The 17,736-nt window shown below is 43.8% G+C and overlaps 1 protein-coding gene across 1 annotated transcript in view; it reads right to left on the bottom strand.

The window, feature by feature from the left end:
• Window positions 1–5,285: 5,285 nt before the first annotated feature.
• The window catches only part of GATA5 (GATA binding protein 5), a 47,373-nt gene continuing 34,922 nt past the window's right edge, over window positions 5,286–17,736 (bottom strand). Inside the window, exons 4-7 of the mRNA XM_087928667.1 lie at window positions 11,655–11,780; window positions 9,496–9,586; window positions 7,478–7,602; window positions 5,286–5,919 (exon numbers count right to left, since the gene is read on the bottom strand). Coding sequence (XP_087784793.1) covers window positions 5,767–5,919; window positions 7,478–7,602; window positions 9,496–9,586; window positions 11,655–11,780 — 495 coding nt within the window. The 3' untranslated portion in view covers window positions 5,286–5,766. The remainder of the gene's footprint in view (window positions 5,920–7,477; window positions 7,603–9,495; window positions 9,587–11,654; window positions 11,781–17,736) is intronic.

Genomic DNA, 17,736 nt, shown 5'->3' with positions numbered 1-17,736 from the left:
TACCACCTCTGGTTGCTTCTCATCCATGAAGTTTCTTCAGCTCTGATTGGGTGGTGCGGAATGTGATTCTAAAGTATTAGAATACAGAGGTATTTCCCTTTTTGATCAATATCATTTATTTCCAGGTAAGAAAATCTCAGGTTTTTCAGAGCCAAGATCCAGAACATAACAATTGAAACAGGAAGTCCTCAAAACTTACCCCCATTCATTTAACGATCATTTGAAGTTACGATGACACTGAAAAAAGTGACTTATGACCATTTTTCACCCTTATGACCACTGCAGCACTCCCGTGGCCACGGGATCAAAATTTGGATGCTTGGCAACTGGTTCATACTTATGACAGCTCAATGTCCTAGGGTCAAGCTATTTTCCAAGGCACCTGGAGGCCAGACAAGGAACAACGGATGTAAACTGAACAAGAAGAGATTTAACCTGGAAATAAGGAGAAACTTTCTGACAGTGAGAACAATCAACCCATGGAAGAGCGTTGTGGGAGCTTCATCACTGGAGGCTTTCAAGAAGAGACTGGACTGCCATCTGTCAGAAATGGTGGTAGGGTCTCCTGCTTGGGTGGGGGAGTGGGTTGGACTAGATGACCTACAAGGTCCCTTCCAACTCTGATTATCTGTTATCTGTTATCATGTGATCCCCTTTGGTGACCTTCTGACAAGCAAGATCCATGGGGCAGCCAAATTTGCTTAACAATCCTGACCCTAACTTAATCACTAGTGTTTCCCTGAACCACGGTGGCAAAAAATAGGGCAAACACTCACTTAACAACTGTCTCGCAAAATGGGGCAAAAACTCACTTAACCATTGTCTCGCTTAGCAAGAGGAATGTTGGGCTCAACTGTTGGGTTGTATGTCAAGGACTACTGGTATGGGATCATCCCAGGAAACCCCCTTGCTGCCTACATGGATGGAGAGCAGAACTGAGAGAGCAACTGTTTTTTTTCTTCACACGCTTTCGGCCTTTGTCAAGGAATGAGCTTGTGGGTTGTGTTTAGCGTCAGTCCATAAATAAACCCCCCTGGAGCCATCGGTGTCGGGCTTTTGGCGGAGTTCAGAGTTCCCGTGGCTCCTTTAGAAAAATGACTCATGCCAGCCGGGTCAGGTGACTTATTCCTGGTGACAGGAGGACAATTGTCTTCGGACAAAGCATTGTGGTAGCATTGACTTGATCGCTGGGTTTAAAATAGCTCCTCTGCTATTATGGGATTGGCCTCTACTATGTCACACCTCATGTTTTACAGGCTTGTATTTCTGCCTGAAGAAAGAGCCAGGATGGCCCCTTCCTTGATATGTGTATATACTGGTTATCCTTGTCTTACAATCATTGGTTTAATGATGGTTTGAAGTTACACCACCACTGGGGGAAAAAAGGACCAAAACTCACTTGACAAATGTCTCACCAAACAACAGAAATTTGGGGCACAATTGTGGCCGTAAGTCGAGGACTACCTGTATTCTAGATGATTGCAGTGTCCTGGGTTCATGCAAAGGTCATTTAGGGCCTTTCCAGGTGGCTTCCAACATGCAGGTTCAAAAGGGGAAAGCCAAGACTCTCTCAACTACCCGGTGGTGGGATGTAACTGATTTAACAACTGGTTCTGTAAGTGCGCATAGCATTCAAAAAACACCAATTTCAACCTGTACAGGGTGGCCCCAGTAAGTAGAACAGCTGACGCACGGTAATCCACTGTGTCACGCGAATCAGCTGAGCTGAAAAAGATGTAAATATAGGGCAGGATAGGGTGGGACAGGTGCTGGGGCGAGCTGATTGTCAGAACTGAACCGGCGGCAGCCCACCACTGCAAATTACCACATGTGTCGACTAAAAAAATACTCCTCCTAGTTGCCAGCAGAAAGGGAGTAGAGGCTTATGATTTGAATGGGGGTGGATCTCTTGTAGCACTGACAGCATGATTCACTTAAGAACTGTGGGAAAAGTGAATGTGAAATCAGGTGCAAACCACTTAACAACTGCTTTGCTTAACAATGAAAGTTCTGGCCATAAGTCCAGGACTTCCTGTACTGTATGCATGGATTGGATGGGGACTCAGGAGGAACTTCGGAGAAAGGAAGACTTTAAAAGATGTCGTATCGGTGGTTGCAATGCTATGATTGAAAGTCTGGCTGTTGTTTTACACACTGCATCCCACACAGGGCTGTCCAGAAGGTTATGGCCAAAATGACAAAATCTTGGCTACTATGATGGGATCAAAGCTTTTTCTGTTTGGCATGTATGTTGCACAGGGAGGCCTTTGACCACACCGTTGTGCAGGGGTGTCAAAACACGATTTCAATGAGGGCCGCATCACGGTTGTGTTTGATATGGGGGGGGGCAAGTGGGTGTGGCCATCTCAACCTCACTTGTGTCACGATGGCCTCCTGCAGCCCTCTGCCATCAAAAATGGAGCTCAGGGTGGGCCGCACTCCACTTTCACTGGCAGAGGGCTGCGGGAGGCTATCACAGCTGAAAATGGAGCTTGGGAGGGCCAGTTTTCACTGGCAGAGGGCTGCAGGAGGCTGTCGCAGCCTAAAATGGAGGTTGGGGAGGCTGCAGACACCCCTGAGCTCCATTTTTGCTGGCAAAGGCACCACGGGCCAGTTCTCCACTGAATCCAGGGTGGCCCCATGGGCCAGATCGAAGCACCCTGTGGGCCAGATCTGGCCCACAGGCCTCGAGTTTAATGCCCCTGCCATAGTGGGTGCCATTTTGGCATTTCAGACTGTAGATATCTTTGACATCACACATAAAAATAGGCAAGGATTCAATGCTATGTCTGCAATCACTACTGTAAGATTTTGCAGGTAATCTTCACCAATCCGAAGTCCTACACTGCAACTGTGAGCTGCAGATTAATTTAAGCAAAAGTCCACAAGTCTTAAAGTTGCCAAGTCTGGACATCCTTGCTCTACTCTAAAGCTATTCATTGACTGTACTGTATTGATTCAATAAACTGAATTCAGATATTGGATTAAGAGGTTTTATGGGTTCAGACAACACATGGAATCATCACTTCGTTGACTAACAATTTCCCCCTTCCCAATGATCGCTGCTAAAAACTAATCAAGTTTAACATGTTGTGCAAATGCATCAGCTAGGTCTTTACCTGGCCTGCTTAAATGCATTGCAATGAGAACAGCCACTGAAAGACTCTGCCACCCTGATTAAATCACCTTAAGGCAGGATAAGAAGCAAAAGATTGAAAGGAGAGGAGCAACCTTGAACTAAGAAATTTACTGGCAGCGAGAACAATTAATCAGTGGAATGACACTGGAAAGTTTTTAAGAAGAGATTGGCCAACCATTTGTCTAGAATGGTACAAGGTTTCCTGCTTGTGCAGGGAGTTGGACTAGAAGACCTCCAAAGTCCCTTCCAATTGTGTTATTCTGTCAAAGTCACATTCCCTTAATTTACTCCTTCGTTACTTTTCCATATCCTGGAAAAACCCCTCTTGCTTAGATGGCTCTTTTCAGATCCTGTCCAAATTATACTTCTGTGCTTCCCTTGGATGTCAAATTACACCTCTATCCTTCCCTTGGATGCCAGATGTAAGTCCCAATCTTGCAATTCATTGTTGCTTCATAATTTACAAACCTCACTGATCTCCTGTTGGAATGAACCTCTCCCCCTGGAAGGTTGCGTAGGACATTGTGTGCATCTAACATTAGACAAACAAACCACATATTTCTCCTTGACAGGGGAAATGACCAAAGCAGGAAGTTGTAGTACCAGTTTGTTTCCATATAATGAACTACCTTTGGCCAGCTTCCTGATTCTATAAATAACCCTTGGACTAGTTTCTCCACACTTGGCTGTGTGATGAACTCATGACATGTTAACCATTGTCTTCTCTGTTTTTGCAACTTGTGATGGGGGCGTCAGCAATTGGAGGTTAAGGCTTCTTAGCACAGTTCTTACTACTCTTCAGTTTAGGTAAGCAAAAAGCAACAAAGATGATTAGGGGGCTGGAGGCTAAAATATATAATAACATTTGCTGGAATTGGGTCTGTCTAAGGTAATGAAAAGAGGGACTGGGGTGACAGGATAGCAGTCTTCCAATATCTTAAGGGGCTGCCACAAAGAAGTTAAGGTACTCTCCAAAGCACCTGAGGGCAGGACAAGAAATAATGGATGGAAAGTAATCAAGGAGAGAAGCAACTTAGAACTGAGGAGGAATTTCCCGAGGGACATCTTGCCTCCAGAAGTTGTGAATCCTCCAACACTGGAAGTTTTTAAAAAGATGTTGTCTGAAGTGGTGCAGGGTTTCCTGCCTAAGCAGAGGGTTGGACTAGAAGACCTCCAAGGTCCCAACTCTTTCCTTCCCTTCCCCAAGATATTTGGGAAAGCTGGCACCTGTTCTTAACATCAATATCTTTCATCTTCATTCTTGGCAAAAATTAATGCTTATTTAAGTTCTGGCACTCGGGTTTAGCTGAAGGAGCCAACTGCCTATTCAAAAGAACATTTTTTTTAAAAAAAACATGAGACATTTTTGAACTTCCACAAGTAGTCCTTGATTTACAACCATTCATTTAGTGACTGTTCAAAGTTACAACAGCCCTGACAAAAGTGACTTAGGACCGTTTTTCACACTTATGACCCTTGGAGCATCCCCTATGGTCACGTGACCTAAATTCAGACGCTTGGCAACAGTCTCATATTGTCAAGTTGAAAACCAATCAGTCTCAAAGGCAAGAACAGGGCACAAGTTACCCAAAATTATAAAAATTAAGCTCAGCTGAAAAGGAGAGAGGAGGGGAAGGGCTCGAACGTTTCAGGAACCTCCGAGACTCCATTTTCCCACCCTTTAATTCCTGGTGCGTGTGAGGTGTCAGGATTCCAGCAATCGCCCTAATTAAACCATGATTCTCGAGCCAAACTTCAAAAACTTTCAAAGGATTCATTAGAGGCGACATACTGACACCGCCCTGTATGAAGCCAACTCTGGCATACATAATTTACAGTCACCTGTGACCCTGTTTCCCCCTTGGATGTCTCATAAACCAGATTCTCCCATTGAGCAGTTCACAGTCTGGGTGTCATCATTCACGTTCTCCAATTAAATATATATGTGGGCAAAAACTCTGGTATTTTAGTTACAATCTTTTAAAGATAAGAGTTGGACTATCCTTTCGCTTTCAACTGTTCTTCCAGATTTCCTTCCTCCCACCCACCCCTTTTTTATGGCAACTGCTAAAACAGGCATAGGAATGTTTTATGAGTGGACAGGCGGTTCCATTTGGCTTTTTAATAAATGAAATGACTTGTAGTCAGATGTTACCATCCTCTTTATTAAGAATAAAATTGCACACAAAGGAGTCATTTAAAAAAAAAAAGAAAGAAGATGAAGAGGAGGGGAAGGAAGAGTAGAATCACCATGAACATAACATCGATTGTTATCGCTTTCGGATGGGAGAAGGGAGAAAGAGAGACTTGTGCCTGAGGTCAGAGCTCCGAAATCCCTTCTCTTTTTTTTGATTGGTGAAAGAATATCAACTTTTAGAGAGTCAAAGGGCCCAAAAAAGAGTCAGTGGCAAAAAATGGCAGGCGGGATGCCATCGGCAGCCTCCGTAGAGAAGGAAGGAGGGAAGGAAGGTATCTCCCAAGGAACAAAAAACCATGCGGATTACAAAAAAACCTGCCAGATCCAAACAAGATTATTACAGTCCGTAAATCTTTAATCTGCTGTCCAGTGATGTCCACAAGGATGGTAGAAGGGATTCCTCGGTTTTTCGAACAGAAGGTCTAGTTGTTTAGGCCAGGGCCAAGGCGCACCACGAGTCTTGACGAGGGCCAACGCTTAGACCTGATGGTTGGGACATGGCAGATGGGAAGGTGTAGTCTTCTGGCTCATACTTGAATTGGGGGTGAGGTTCCTCCAGCCCGTTTTCAGAATGACCTGGACCCTGCAGGGGTCAGCAATAAATCAATCAGTTCACCGTCACAAATGGGACATTCTTAAGACAATGGTTAGGTACTGTTCTGGCTTTGGCTATGAGCCACGGTGGCGCAGTGGCTAGAGTGCAGTACTGCAGGCTACTTCTGCTGACTGCTGGCTGCCTGCAATTTAGCAGTTCGAATCCCACCAGGCTCAAGGTCGACTCAGCCTTCCATCCTTCCGAGGTGGGTAAAATGGGGGCCCAGATTGTTGGGGGAAATAGGCTGACTGTACACCACCCTAGAGAGGGCTGTAAAACACTGTGAAGCAGTATGTAAGTCTAAGTGCTACGGCTATTGATACAGGAAATCCTCACTTACTGTTCTTCATTTAGTGCCTGTTTGAAGTTACAACAGCACTGAAGGGACTTCAAACCAGTCCTCGCAGATACAACCATTGCGGGCCCACAGTTACATGATCAAAATTCAGGTGCTTGCAGACAGCATGCAGACGGCATGCATTTACAATGGTTGCAGCATTCCAGGGTGACTTTTGATACCCCTGCCATAATGGGTGCCATTTTGGCATTTTGGACTGTGTCCTGTAGATAATCTCTGACATCACAGACAAGGAGTTGGGAAGTGTTCACTGAACAGTTGCAGTGTGGCAAAAAAAGCTGTAAAATTGGACAGGACTCAGTCCCCCTTAATTACATGTTTATCTGGCTGTTTTTTGCAATGGGTCTATTGAAAAAAAAATGACATAAAAGTAAGAATTCAAGTACTCCTCAACTTACAACCATTCATATATCCTAAAGATGCAACTGGACTTTTCTGGTTTTTTCTTTGAAGACGTTTCGCTTCTCATCCAAGAAGCTTCTACGGCTCTGAATGAGATGGTGGGGAATGGAAGGATTTATACTCCTTGCATAGAGCTGGTCATTTGCGTCCTTTTAGAGGGTTGGATGACTTGGATGACTGAGAATTCTCTACAGACTTTTAGCTATACAATTTGAGATGAACCCCCTTCGAATGGTGTGGGAGTAGGAATGGATTTCCAAAGGAAAAAAATTGATGACTACAGAAACCAGGAGCATTTACTCAGGTGACCCTGAGGACACAGATAAACCTCCAAGTGGCCTCAACATCTCTCTAAAAAGAATGCAAATGATCAGCTGTCTGAGACCGTCCCAGGCAGCTTCCCAAAAAGATGGGGGTGGGTGGGAGCGGTCAGGCTCACTTAATGACTTCATGACTCACTTAATGACAACGGTGATTTACTTCTCTGTGGCAAGAAAAGGCCACCACTACAGTTAATAACTGTATGCCTCTCTTAACGTCCGTGATTTACTTAATTCTCTGAGGCAAAAAAGGTTGCCAGTGGGGGGGAGTCGGATTCAGTTAATGACTGCATGACTCACTTAATGACCAGGCTGATTTACTTTCTGCGGCAAAAAAAAAGGTTGTAAGATGGGGCGCATCTCCCTTAACAACTGCCTCGCTTAGCTACAGAAATTCCAGGCCCAAATGTGGTTGTAAGTTGAGGACTGACTATATCGACGTAAGGTCCCTGTTGATTCTACTGACCTGTGAAGTTGACACTATTGCTTGTCCCGGATATTGTGGTGTAATGGCGGGTTCGGTTTTTAAAGTGACAGTGCTCTCTGAGTTTGTAAGCGAGGAAGGAGAGCTGGTGGTGGAAGTTGTGGTACCTGATAGTGATAGAAAATATATATATATATATATTAGAATCTATCTATCTATTAATCTATCTATCTATCTATCTATCTATCTATCTATCTATCTATCTATCATCTAACAGATAATCGGAAGGGACCTTGTAGGTCATCTAGTCCAACCCCCCAAGCAGGAGACCCCACACCATTTCTGACAAATACACCATTTCTGACATCTATCCTCTCTCTCTCTCTCTCTCTCCATCCATCCATCCATCCATCCATCCATCCATCCATCCATTGGTGGGATTCAAATTTTTTTACTACCGGTTCTGAGGGCATGGCTTGGTGGGCGTGGCAGGGAAAGGATATTGTAAAATCTCCAGTCAGAGCTGGCATTTGCAGGTTCTACAAACTACTCAAAATTTCCGCTACTGGTTCTCCAAAACTGGTCAGAACCTGCTGAATACCATGTGTCTGTCTGTCTGTCTGTCTGTCTGTCTGTCTGTCTGTCTATCTATCTATCTATCTATCTATCTATCTATCTATCCATCCATGACAGCATGACGCAGATCCAGCAATTACCATCCACAATCATTCCCTCCTTTCATTAGTATTTCCACCTATTCAACAGTTTTCAATGCCTTCTACTATACAGATAGTCCTTGACTTACAACCATTCACTTAGTGAACATTTGAAGTTACAACGGCACTGAAAAATGGAGTTACGACCATTTTTCACACTTATGGCCGTTGCAGCATCCCTGGTGGGGGTCACTTGATCAAAATTTGGATGCCTGGTTAACTGGTTCATCTTTATGACAATTGCAGTGTCCCGGGGTCACATGTTCTTCTTTTGCGACCTTCTGACAAGCAAAGTCCATGGGGAAGCCAGATTCGCTGAACAACTTTATTACTAATTTAACCCCCGCAGTGATTCATTTAACAACTGTGGCAAGAAAGGTCGTTAAGATGGGGGAAAACTCATTTAACAAGTATCTCATTTAGCAACAGACATTTTGGGCTTAGTTGTGGTCTTAAGCCGAGGACTACCTGCATGATGCTCAAAGCCAAATGCCTTCTATCTGGTTTGTCTCCAGGTTAGGATTCTAACACAGGTCCTGTTCCATTTCTATTGTTTTTAAAATCAATTTATTAACTGTCCCAATTACTAAAGGGCCAAGAAAATAAGAAAATAAGAATTAAAACAGAAATCCTAGAGTAAACGGGAAATTATCTCAAGGCCATGTCAACTATGGGATTAAAAAACAACAACAACAGAGTTTTAAATCACTCTCTTGACACTGAGAAGCATTGTAGGGGGAAAGCCCAACATTTTCACAAATAAAAAAGGAAACTGAAATAAATCTGAATAATACGATGAGTTAGTGCATTCGGTGGCCATGAAATACCAGGAATGCTTGCGAACTGCCGGATAAGAAAACATTGCAAAATCGGTGGGAGTTGAACTGAAAACACAGGAAGAGGGCAGAGGCAGTAGAAATCTCCAAAGTATGTTCTGCCCTGTAACATTTTGTTTGGATTTTCTTATGCATTTATTTATAGTCTTTGCTGCCAAAGCACTCAAGAAGGTTTACAGTTCAAAATGACTAAGATCAATCCTTAACCATCATTCTTTGTTAGAGCTGGCTAAGAGCTGGAGAGCGATCCGTCTTGAATTGCCATGCTTCGGGCTAAGAATTTGGATAGGGCAAGTTCAAAATAAAACACACAACTAACTCCCTGTTGTCCAGAGCTGCAAAACACTGTAGTTCACAAATCAGAAAATATTACTGGACATGGAATCAGATGCAATCGATCCATACTTAAGCATTGAGAAATACTCGGATATATATCAACAGAGTCCTGTATTTCCTAAATAAATAACATCGCCTGCACTAGCAAATAGAATAATAATGAAATGCTTACTGTTTGTTGAGGATTTGCTTTTATTGACATTTTTAGGTTTCCGTTTTCTGGTCTGGATGCTTTCCTTTTTCATCGCCAGAGGTCTTGGCACCTTGATATTAAAAAGAAAGAAAAATGAGCACAAACCAAAATACTGGTTTAGGCCTGGCATTTCTGCTCTGGCTGCCTACCACAACATTCTTTTCTGCACAGATATTTGCACAATATGTATGACGTCCTTGTCCTTCACTGCAAACTGTTTTCCTCAATGGTCGTCCTTGGTTAGTAAATGAGCAGGCACAATATTTGGAACCCTTTCTGAATGATATATTATCTTTCCTACCAGACTTCCCCCTCTACAACAACCACATGCCAAGCAAACTTTTGTCTCTTGGAGTCAAAAAATGGACCTTTGGTTTACTAAGACCAAACTTGGATTGCTGCATCCAATTTTGGTCACCGTAATACCAAAAAAAAAAAGGACGTTGAGACTCTTTTCGTTGAACCAGACATCCCTAATTCCTGCAACCTTTCTTCATAGGTTTTAGCTCTAATCTTCTAATCATCCTTGTTTAGCAATTGTTACAACGGCACTGATAGAAGTACAGCGACTCTCTCATTAACAGTCACTGCAGCATCCCCGTGGTTATATGTGATCAAAATTTGGGTGCCAAGAGCTGGCATGGTTTACAGGTGTAATTCTGGGCTCCTTTTTTAGAGGACCGAAGGCCAAAACATATGAAGAAAGGTTGCAAGAATTGGGTATATCTAGTTCAATGAAAAGAAGAACTAGGGGTGATATGATAGCAGCATTCTCATTTTGAAGAGGCTGTCATAGTGTGGAGGGGGTCAACGTATTCTCCAAGGCACCTGAGGGCAGGACAAGAAGGTGGAATATCATTAGGGATGATAGTCCATCTGAATATAATTAGGTATGATATTCCATCTTCTTGTCCTGCCCTCAGGTGCCTTGGAGAATACGTTGACCTCTTCCACAGGTGTAGCAAGCACCTTTGGGACAACCATGACCTGGATGACTGAGAATTTCCATAGATAGTGTTGCGGTTCGCTGGCAGCCTGTGCAGATGGCAGTGGAATCGGACAGTGGGAAAGAACGGGGATCACTCGGGAATCTGGGGAGGACTCAGATGGGGGTCTTGGGTCCGATGCAGGGATGGGGCCAGGACCATCTGGGAGTAGTGTGCTGGCTCCGGAGGCTCCGGAGTCTGGCATATCAGCAAGGCAGAGGAACAAGGGGAGCCTGTTCCTAGTGTGCGTGTGCGCAGAGCTGCTAGAAGGCAAGAGCAGCCAAGACAAAAGGGGCAACTCGGGAGTAAGGCTGGGAGGTGATTCCCCCTCCCCTAAGGCATAAAGGAAATGCAAAAGTAGAGAAACCTTTGCAGGAAACAAAGTTGTTCGTTCTGTTTGGATTAATCCTTAAAGCTCTGTGTGGACTTTCTGCTTTGGTTGGTTTTTTTATAGTTCATTTGGCACTTTAGTTGTTGGCAGCACTTCAAAGGAGAGAAAGGTGGGTGCTTATCTCGAGGGACTGTTTGGGACTCATTACAGGCTGGGAATGAACATAATTCCCAGCACTGAAATAAAATGAGTTGTTTTAACTAAGCATGTACTTAATTACGGTCTCAGGAAGCCTTGGTCAGAACAGATACCTCCAGTGACGGAGCACCTACAACTTCCAGACTAGTTTGCAGAACTGGCAAATACCACCTCTGCTTGGCCCTGCCCACCTGCCCCTGCTGTTACCTCTCCTATATTCCCTTGTTTTTCAGCTCAGCTGATTCACACAGCAGGGTGGATTGCTGCGCCTCAGCTGAGCTAAAAAACAGCTCAGCTTACCAGCATGGACAGAGGTCGGTCTTTGAGCTCTATGCCGCGCATAGAACCACACATAGAATCGGTAGTTAACAATTTGGAGACCTACCACTGTAGATAATGTCATCGATGCAATGAACCTAAATTTGGACAGACTCTTGAGACAGTGGAGGACAGGAAGCCTGACCTACTGCTGCAGTCCATGGGGTCGCGAAGAGTCAGATGTGACTTACAACTGAACCACAACAAAATGCCAGCAACTATCTCTCAATGACCATTACTAATGTCAATCGACACATCAAGTTATTAAAACGTAATAAATGCAGAAAGCTATGCTCTCCTCTTACCCCGTGGAGTTTCATGTATAATCCACATGCATTGCACACCGGCTCCCCTTCCGCGTTCCGTCTCCAGAGGGTTGTGGTGGTTGTGTGACAGTTAGTGCAGCAAAGACCAGCTCGACGACTTGTAGACTGCCAAGTAAAAGAAGAGAAATAGTCTTTTTAAGAACAGAAGGACAATTTTTGGAAGGAGGGAGAGCCAAGGGAGAAAAAAAGAAACATTATTATGAGGCATCAATTTGGAGGCAATCAAAATTAAAACCATTTCCCAAAACATGAAAAGCCTTGATTCCACATTAAAGACAACACGATTTATTGGAAGCAATAACAGTCTGCTGAGATCATGTCTTTTTGCAATGTGCATGGTGTTTTGTTTTTTTTAACGTTGTGACATGCTCTGGTAATATCCCTTTAAATCCTCTTCCCTGAATTTAAGTGGACTTTTGCCAGGGGGAAATCTTTCACAAAGCACCAGAGGAGAAGCTGAGCCAAAGATTTCACACTTTGTGTTTTCTTTCTTTCTTTTTCTTTTTTCTTTCTTTTTCTTTTTCTTTCTCTCTTTCTTTCTCCCTTTTTTCTCTTTCTCTTTCTTTTTCTCTTTCTATTCTTTCTCTTTTTTGTTTTTCTTTTTCTTTCTTTCTCCTTCTCTCCATCTCTTTCTCTCTGTCTCTCTCTCCCTGCCAAAGTTATGTAATTATGGCTTAAAGGATATCAAGCATGACTTCAGAATACAGGGGTTAGGAACCCTTGAAGACCTAAATGGAAGCTTTCCAGAAAACTGTGGATCCATGCAACTGCTGGCTAAATGCTCTCCCGGCCCCAATCGTTCTGAGATTGTGTGTATATTCTAAAGAGCAAGGAAGTGCTGTGATCACAAAACTGTGTGGATGTGCACGAAACGCCTCCCCAATCACTTAGCAGCTGTTTTGCAAATCGAAACAACTTTTTTTCTATAGTAATGGTTGTTTTCAATCCCTTGAACTGCCTGGCAGACAGGTCAAATGCATCTAGTTCAGCGGTGGGGCTAACCTTTTTGGGCTCCTGTGCCAAGAATTGTGCTCATTGATGTGCAAATGCTCGTGTGCCAGCACCCAGAAGGCAATGCGCGCACGCCTCGTGCCCTGCCCATGCATGCAATGTATTCCACTGATTAATTGCTCTCAATGTCAGAAAATTTATCCTTAGTTCTAGGTTGCTTCTCTCCTTGATTAGTTTCCACCCGTTGCTTCTTGTCCTGCCTTCAAGTGCTTTGGAGAATAACTTGACTCCCTCTTCTTTGTGGCAGCCCCTGAGATATTGGAGCACTGCTATCCTGTCACCCCAGTCCTTCTTTTCATCAAAGTAGACAAAACCAATTCCAGCAATTGTTCTTTAGATGTTTTAGCCTCCAGTCCCCTAATCACCTTTGTTGCTCTTCTCTGCACTATGAATTAAGTGTTATAACTTATGATTCTTGACTCTTGATGAATGTACCTTTTCTTTTATGTACACTGAGAGCATTTGCACCAAAGACAAATTCCTTGTGTGTCCAATCACACTTGGCCAATAAAGAATTCAATTCCATTGAATTCAGTTTCATGTTACAGAGGACTTATAATCAAGTCCCCATACTTATGGTCCTTATGGTCACTTGATCAAAATTTGGGTGCTTGGCAATGGGCATTTAAATATGACTCTAAACTAGGAAGGGCAACTGTGAACTTCTAAACGTTTCTTCAACGTGACTACAACACTCATCAACCTTCGCCCTTGGTTACCCCAACAGGGTCTAGAACAATTCGCTGTGGCCAACTCGCCACAGCCAGGTCACCATGGCCCAGCTCATTGTGGGACAAGAATTATACTAATATTAAAGAAATGGTGGAATAGAATCATTAAAGAAAGGATGCCAAAGGAAGGACAGAATGAAGTGTGAATGACAAAAACTGAAATATTTTTTCATTTATTTTAAATAATTCAATTGAATTCTTAAATTGTCCCACGGCGAGTTGTTACACAGTCATGGTGAATTGTCCCAAGTTGGCCATGGTGAGTTGGCCACCGCAGGTTGTCCCATTCTGACCCAAGAAGATACTGGGAATTATAGTTCAGCAACAGTTGGAAGGCTCCCATTTCCCCGTTCTTTGCTAGCCTGACCTTTTCTTGACATGCTAACTATCAAAGGACGATTTTTGGGTGGCCGGGAAGGATCTCCAGAGCCACAGACTTCTCCAAGTGGCTGCTCGTAAAACTAGATCTCAAGCTGACCCGGTCTCATTTCACTTCTCACTTCAGGTGCTTTAGGAATACTTCACAACCTTCGTGAGAGAAACTTTCTGCCTGCGATGATCATAATCCAGCTGCTTTGGAAAATTATGTACGCGCCGGAGAATTTCATATTTGTTTACTTTACTATTAAAAACTTGGGACCACAAATGATGAATTAAGTGAAAGAAGCAGGAACTTGAATGCCCAGCTCGGCAAACTTCATAGCGCTGATCAGTGTTTGTAGAAAATGAATGGCGTGACAAGGCAAGAGAAGACGGTTCAACATTTAGGTTTGCAAAAAACAGTTGTTAAAATAGAAAGTGCAGTCATATACTGGAAGCTGCCTTTTGAGTCTCTTTCTCTCTCTCGGCCTTGCAAAAGATTTGTGGTTAGTTTCTTCTAGCCCTCCCAAGCTCCGTTTTTACTGGCAGAGGGTTGCACAAGGCTGTTGCAGCCGAAAATGGAATTTGGGAGCCTGTTTTTGTTGGCCGAGCGCTCAGGCCACCACAGGCACCCCTGACACGAGTGACGTTGAGCTGGCCATGCCCACTCCAGCCCCCCAAGGTCAAACTCAACCAGAGGTGGTATTCAGCAGGTTCTGACCAGTTCTGGAGAACCGGTAGTGGAAATTTTGAGTTTGGAGAACCGCCAAATACCGCCTCCTGACGGGAGATTGTACAGTATCCTTCCCCTGCCATGCGCACCAAGCCATGCCCACAGAACCAGTAGTAAAAAAAATTGAATCCTACCACTGAACACAACCCCAATGTGGCCCTCAATGAAATCAAGTTTGACACCCCTGTTCTACCCCAACTTCCAAGGAACAATAAAAAAGCTTCTGTAAAAAATGGAGTAGATTATTCCCCAATGGCCCTTTGGTGGTTTTAAGTGCACCGCTTCCAGTGAATGACATGTTTGCCCTTAGCTGATATAAATTGTCCATAACAGTTTTGTTTACTGACCATTCTAAGTAATGCCAGCACTGAAAGAAAAAGACTAATGACTGAGTTTTTTTCACACTTATGACCGTTGCAGCATCTCCATGGTCACATGATCAAAATTTGGGTGCTTGGCAACTGGCATATAAATATGACCCTAAACTAGTAGGAGAACGTCTGTGAACTTCTAAATGTTTCTACAGCATGACTACAACGCCCATCAACGCTCGTCCTTGGATACCCCAACAGGGTCTATAATTCACCACAACCAACCTGCTAGAACCAATTCAACATGGCCAACTCGTCACCGCTAATGACCATTGCAGCATCCCCATGGTTTCATAATCAAAATTCAGCTGCTTGGCAACTGACTCATATTTATGATGGTTGCAGTGTCTTGGGGTGATGAGATCTCCTTTCTGTCAAGCAGAGTCAACAGGGAAGCCGTACTTCCTTAACAACCATGCTACAATGTACTGATTCACTTAACTGTGGTGAGTACTATCCTAAAATGGGACACAATTCACTTAAAAACTATCTCGTTTGGCAATAGAAATGTTGGACTCTGTTGTGGCCCGCCAGTGGCCAGCAGAGCTGGTAGCAGATTTGGACAGTGAGGAGGTTGGGGAGGAACATGGGCCAGTCCTGGAGTCTGGGGAAGGCTCTGACAAATGTTTTGTGTTGGAGGCAGAGATGGAGCCAGGACCGTCTGACAGTTATCAACTGCCTTCTGAGTTGGACATCAGTGAGGCTGAAGAACAGCTGGAGCCTGTTCCTAGTGTACACTTGTGCCCAGCTGCCAGAAGAAGGGAACAGCTAAGGAACAAGGGTCGACTTGGGAGTAAAGCCACAGGTGAATGGTGAATGGCCCCTCCCATAGGGAATAAAAGAGGAGCAAAAGGGGAGTGGGGCTTTACAGGAGACAATTAGTTCATTTGGGTGAAGATCTGTTCCTGCATTCCTGCCAAGTATTGTCTGCTACAGTGTGGCGTCTGAAAGTTATCGACCTGGCAACTCTCCAAGCCTGATAAAGGTCTGTAATTGTGAAATACCTTGAAAGACTGTTGGCCGGGAGTTTGCTGGAGAGAAATTCACTATAAACTAAATAAAAGGGGTTTATTGGGACAAGGAGTCAGCTTCGTGCTGTTGGGGAAGCCTAGGTCAGAACAGATTCCATTGCGGTTGTACGTTGTGGATTAGCTGTGCGTTACACAGCCCTTCAAGGAAGAAGGCTGCTCTTCTAAAGCACACTTGAGTAACACGTTCCTTTGTTTTGACATTTGGCAACACCAGTGTAATGAAAAAAAAAATCTGTTGGGCTAATGGAAAAGGAGGGAAACCCCCCAAATTATTCCAATGCTTTTTCAGCACAGAGAGTTGAGTTTCTCCTCCTCCTTACTCCAACTGCCTCTGCAAAGGAGTGACCTTGCTCCAAATTGCCATTTCAATCCTGGGCCAACCCAGTTTTGTTTATACAAAATCAGGCCGAGTCCTTAAACGGAAAGCTAATCGGGAAACTACCTTAAAGCAGCTCAAATGCAGCTGATAAACTCTCTCTGCATTGTGAGTTTCCAACTGTGTTTATTCAAAACACACCCAGAAGTTTCACCCACTCTCTAAAGCCAGTGGACCTTTCTGGTGAAGCCTTGTTCCAAAGTTGTTGTTGTTGTGGTGGTGGTGGTTTATTGCAAGAAGAAAGGAAAATAAACCCAGAGAACGGAGATCCAAGAAATGGATTCAAAACCGTAACATCCTCATCCCAAATACGAACAGAAATGCAGCTCGTGTTGTAGGGTTTTTCTTGATTAAATAAAAACACTGCTTGCATAGCTCTGACTCCGGCAATGGAAGAAAGGCAGGGAGGAAACAGCACTGAGATTTCTCCTTTTTTTTAAAAAAAAAAGTGGATTATCTGCTCAGCTTTTATCTACTAAAACCCAGCTGCGGGGAGGCACATTTCAGGTTTTATCCGTAGGTCTGTACAATTGCTCCTCCCTACTTCTACTGCAAAACATACACCCCCCCGCCCGCCATGGTTGCTTTCAGTTCTACGCGCTTCAAAGGCCAAAGAGAACATTATCAAGACTCTGGAAAATTCAGTGTTTTTAAATTTCAGGTATGGGGTCTCAAGGACGAAGGGATATTTTGGAAGCCCACGTGGTATGATCTATTCTCCAAACAACTGAAGGGGAGTAGGGGGAAATCCGATCTTGAATGTTTGGTGAATAGCCCTGGAGGACGTGTGTATACACACACACACACACTTGAGAACACATACGGTCTGCTAGAATGAAGTGTGAAGCTCTGAATGGCAGAAACAGGGACAATTTACAGCTTATCTGGGGCCCATGTTTCAACCCCACCCACCCCGGATCGAATTGAAAGTGTGAAAGTGTGAAACCTGAAAAATGACGGCCAAGAAATCGGCTTGTTGGTTTGACAGCCCGTTTTGTGTAAGCTTTGCAGAGCAAAACAAACAATTATTTGGGGGTACAAATGCTGTAAAACCATTTTGGAATTTTGCCTCCTTTGATACAGTGAATGGGAGATCTGTATATAGATAAGTCCTCGAATTACAACCATTCACTTAGTGAGTGTTACAACAGCACTGATAAAAAAGTGACTTCTGACGATTTTCCACAGTTACGACTGTCTTGGCCTGTATTTATGACGGTTGCAGTGTCCTGGGGTCATGTGATCTCCTTTTGTGACCTTCTGGTAAACCAAGACAATGGAGAATCCAGATTCACTTAGCAACCTCAAATGATTTGTTTAATAACTGTGGCCACAGGACAAAACTCACTTAACAACTGTCTTGCTTAGCAATGGAAGTGTTAGGCTCCATTATGGTTGTAAGTTAAGGACTACCTATATTTAAATATTGGTGGTTTCCCAACCTTGGC

The sequence above is a fragment of the Pseudonaja textilis genome, chromosome 3, assembly GCF_049901715.1.
Source record: "Pseudonaja textilis isolate UNSWEBS1 chromosome 3, rPseTex1.2, whole genome shotgun sequence".
In the NCBI taxonomy this organism is placed as follows: Eukaryota; Metazoa; Chordata; class Lepidosauria; order Squamata; family Elapidae; genus Pseudonaja; species Pseudonaja textilis.
This window is presented reverse-complemented; position numbering and strand designations above follow the sequence as displayed.